Raw genomic sequence first — 4,682 nt, forward strand, 5'->3', positions numbered from 1 at the left:
AAGAAGGGGGATTTAAAGTGCAGGTTGAAGCCTGTGACTCACAGGTTTAGGGGGAAGCTCATCACTAAGCTGCTACTCCTGATTTGACCAGAAGATGCAGCTCTGGAGTGCTTGTCAAGCACATTCCTCTTTTGTAACAGCAGCATCTGGGAAGTGCTGTTAACTTTTCCATGTTGAGAGCTAAGTCTTGCTTATCAAGCAGACCTCAAACAGGATCCAGATCCTGCAGCAATGTGTAAAAATAGATTTTTTCTTTTATGATGATGTAAGGGAGATTAATATATAAACAAATTATCAGAATGTGGAAAAAGAATAAGGTGCTTCTGCTGCAAAATGCAGTGAAAGTGACCTGAAATGTTGCATGCAGCAGAACATAGATTTACAGCACAATACAGATTACCAGCAGCTCTACATTCCAGGATAGCTCAAGATTTCTGAAAAAATTTTTCTGGGTTTTCCAGTCTGTAATAAAGCTTTTTCTGGGTAATTCCCATGAGTGTTTTTACCTAAAAGTATATGATCAGTTGATCAGTTCCCCCCTATTAAAAAGTTTCTGATTGTCCATATATATATATATATATGTATGTATGTATGTTCTTGTTCCTTGTTTTTTCTCTTGGTTTGTACTTTGTCCAAGATGAACAGAGTGCACCACCCACATCTCCTGACTTCCTTTTCTCTTTCTTCAAGAGAGGAAAAGAGAAAATGTGGGCCCCTGTAGCTGAGCTCTTTTCATTCCCACGGTCCAGTGAATATGGGCTCAAGGTGCTTATACAGCTGGGAATTATGTTGAAGAGGGGAGGGAAGGAGGGAGAAGGCTGTATAAAAATCATGTCTGCTCTTTCAAGAGTTTGTACTGTGGGTATGTGACCCCACATACACTTGATCCATCTGCAACTTGAACATCATAATGATCCTCCATAATCTGATATAACTCTTCATTTTAAAATACATTCTTTTGGTGATTAACCTTCTAAATATCACAGATAAAGGCAATTTATCACAGAATATTTTGAGCTGGAAGGGACCCACAAGGATCGTTGAGTCCAGCTCCTAAATGAATGGCCCATACAGGGATCAAACCCACAATCTTGGCATTTTTAGCATCATGCTCAGACCAGCTGAGCTGATCTCAGGGTTAAAATATGGAGGGAGTTACAGCTAGTTCAGTGATGTGTGACTGACATAAAAGCTCCAAGAGGTGTAAAGCAGTGAAACATGATATTCCTTGGGTGTAACATTAGAGGAACAAATGTTATGATAAGCAGAAAATGGAGCAAGGAACAGTGAATCAGGTACCTGTCAAGCTTACCTGAGGTGAGACACTCTGAGTATCGTTCTTCTCTCCTCCCAGCCTGACATCTGGTGTTAGCTGTTTTGCTGCTGCTCAAAAGTAGGACCCAGTTGCTCACCAGAGAAAGGAAAACTGTGCTTCTACTCAGAAGTACCATGAAGTAGTATCAGAATATTAAGTGTAAACCAGGTATCGAGTGTAGACCATTCTTTCTGCACTAAGAGTCAATCGTAGGACTGAAATAGAAGCTGGTACTCTATAGGAATGGGAAGCGTTAAGAATTATACTCAGCATTTCAGGAATTTATTGTACCAATTTACCTTGCACAGAGTATGAGAGCTTAAGTTACCTGATCATGAAGCAGAGCTATTCTGAAGCAACTAGAAAAATTCAGAGCATGATAAGAAGGGTTTTTTACTGTTGTTACTAATATTGCTTTTAAGCTTATTCTTGGAGTCTGATCTCTAAAATGATGCAGTAAAGCAACCCACAGGAATTGATTTCTGTGAGGTTTTCTTGGGTCTGGTGGGTAACTGGTAATGCTCGAGTTCATACTAAGGCTTTTTTCCTTTCTCACAGGTACAAACTGAAGACAGTGTCCTCTTGTTTGTAGTAGCTTGGACAATCACCGAGATAATCCGTTACTCTTTTTACACGTTTAGCTTGTTAAACCATCTCCCTTATCTCATCAAATGGGCCAGGTCGGTAGCATAATAAAAATCACAGCTTTAAAGCGCTGATCTGACAGGGATATTTATCTTGTAAAGTAGTTGCAGTGCAAAAAATTAGATTCTGCCTCCAGGTAATTGCCCTGTTTGTGAATGTGACTGCCTAGCTTCTTTCCAGCAGATTTCTGGGTTACAAAAATCTATTGCATTGCAAGCTGAAAGAGTAGTTTGTCTGAACTCAGTTCCATTTACAAAATGATTGTTTGTCAGAAACTGATCTTTAACAGTAAGGGATGACAGTAAGTAAACTGACATTTAGCAGTAATTCTTGAATCCAGTTGTTGCACTTGATATATTCTTTAAGCTCATTGATTAACATCAAGTATATTTGACCCCATTTTAAGTAGTAAAATGACCTCTACCAAAGACTTCAGAAATCAAAATAATAAAGTCTGTGTGTGTAGAATAGTTTTAAAGATAATTTTTAGATTCTCAGATAAAATCTTAAGTATTTCCAAATGATTCCTGATTTGAATACTTACCTTGTAATAAAGTTAATACCTTGCCAAATAAGAGCTAAGAAAAACAAATACTGAGTGGAGAATTCAAAATTTGAATAGTCATAGTATCATTTAACAAATATTTTGTCAGAGTTTGCCATAACTTTTTATTTTTTCTGTGTATGTTTCATTCTAGGTACACTTTGTTTATAGTATTGTATCCAATGGGAGTGTCAGGCGAATTACTCACAATATATGCTGCATTACCCTTCGTCAGGCAGTCTGGCTTGTATTCCATTAGTTTACCTAACAAGTACAATTTTTCATTTGACTACTATACATTCCTGATCCTGGTCATGATCTCTTACATTCCAAGTAAGTATGAGTTTGTTAGGTTTTTTAGTATTAACAGCTGTACCGGGAAAAACAAACAATTGTGGGATTAACGTACATAGAAGTAACTAATTTAGCCTGCTGATGACCTTGTTTAATTTTTGCATGGTTCACAAAGGTTTAGTATCTCATGGAAATTTCAGCTTTTGCTGTTCGTGTGTATATTTTCCATCCCCTACTTCGTTGTTCTGCAAACATGCTGTGTAACATAGTCTTAGAAATAAGAGGAGAAAAAGCTCTGGATAGAGAGAGGTGAAGGAGGCACCAGTGTGTATAAAGTGCCTTAGAGTCTGAAGAAGTGACACTAGAATTACAAAAAATCAAACAAATCTGTACATTTCTCCTGGAAGGACTTTTTCCTCCTTGCAGTCTGTTCTCTTTGTATTGTGTGCATGCAGTTAAGGCAACTTTTGTGATCTGCTTCTACATGCAGAGTAAATAAGGCATTTTGCATTTAAAAATGTGATTGCTCTAGCAAAAAAATAAATAGTACCTGAAGCCTAAGGACAACATCAGTTCATCTCTAGAGTGTAAAAGGCAATAGATAACTTAAGCAAAAAGTGGATAAGCACATCCTCTAATGGAGAATTGGTGACCTTGACCATGTGACTGTGCATCTTGCCGGCCTCGCTTCACACTTTATTGACTTGAGTCTGTTTTCTCCTCAGTCTTCCCTCAGCTGTATTTCCATATGCTACATCAGAGGCGAAAGGTACTCTCCCACACTGAAGAACATAAGAAGTCGGAGTAATTCCAACTCTTTTTCAGAACTTTTCAAACATCAAAATGCTGCAGTTTTTCAATACCCAGCACATTTGTAAAGAATATACCAAGATAAGTCAGAGGTAAAAGACCAATAATTTAGCAAGAATAACCAATAAATCTGATTTCACTGAAATTCCAGGATGTCAAACATTAAAATAATTTTCAGCTTGCAGTGCTTCAGAAAAAAACTTTATATGGCTTGGCAGTTAACCTTTTCCTTAAATGATGTGCTAAATGGTTTTCATTTATTACTAAATGCCTGAAGGTTGCAGTATGAGTGATGAAGTTGTAGCCACTAAATGCCTGAATTGGGATTATATTACTGATACCTCTTTTTTTTAAGTGCTTGACTGCATGCCAGAAACTGTATGTATTGCTGTGAAAGCAAACAATATGCTCTGGAATATTTCAGGATAATGTCAGAGACTTCAGTGGAGAATGTAATCTGGGCAAAGTGCTTGAACTTGGAAAGGTAGGTTGTGTATTTAAAAGGTGATGGGAACAAGAACAAGAAGCCAGTTACAGAAAATGAGGGGAATGTGGTTGTTTAGGAATTTAAACAGCACAGTGTCTGACCAGGGTGTGTTCTCTGAAGATCTTGTTTAAGCTGATTACCCAAATGCTAATGTTAATTCCAAGGCTGTACTTCTTATCTGAAACGTTAAAACACCCCCAAGTACTGCATCCCTGAATACTTTTTTTTATGTATTGGAAAAAAAAAATTAATAATAACTGTAACACTGCTAGTGGTATCAGCCAGAAACAGGTGCAGTTCTTCCTTTTTTACTTTATCATCTCTAATCACTGTCTGTGATACTCATCCTTCAGTGCTGAGGACTACTTGGTCTACTATGATCTACTGTGTTTGAGGGCCTTGTTCCTCAGCCTAACTTTTCTCAAGTGACTGAGGTCATCACGGGCACATCCAAGCAGGCAGTTCCAGGCACTCAACTTCTGAAGTGTTGCAAAGTCGTAAGATGCTCCTTGCAAAGCAGATTATCTCACGTGTTACATGCTGCTTTTTCAGACTGGGCAAGCCACCCTCATCTGTTCTTTGGAAAG

General features: G+C 38.0%; 1 protein-coding gene across 1 annotated transcript in view; it reads left to right on the plus strand.

Annotated features, from left to right (window-relative positions):
• The window catches only part of HACD2 (3-hydroxyacyl-CoA dehydratase 2), an 11,733-nt gene extending 7,356 nt beyond the window's left edge, over positions 1 to 4,377 (plus strand). The window contains exons 4-6 of the mRNA XM_008638241.2: positions 1,874 to 1,995; positions 2,659 to 2,837; positions 3,524 to 4,377. Coding sequence (XP_008636463.2) covers positions 1,874 to 1,995; positions 2,659 to 2,837; positions 3,524 to 3,606 — 384 coding nt within the window. The 3' untranslated portion in view covers positions 3,607 to 4,377. The remainder of the gene's footprint in view (positions 1 to 1,873; positions 1,996 to 2,658; positions 2,838 to 3,523) is intronic.
• The last annotated feature ends 305 nt before the right edge of the window (positions 4,378 to 4,682 follow it).

Source organism: Corvus brachyrhynchos, unplaced genomic scaffold, assembly GCF_000691975.1.
Source record: "Corvus brachyrhynchos isolate BGI_N302 unplaced genomic scaffold, ASM69197v1 scaffold126, whole genome shotgun sequence".
Classification (NCBI taxonomy): domain Eukaryota; kingdom Metazoa; phylum Chordata; class Aves; order Passeriformes; family Corvidae; genus Corvus; species Corvus brachyrhynchos.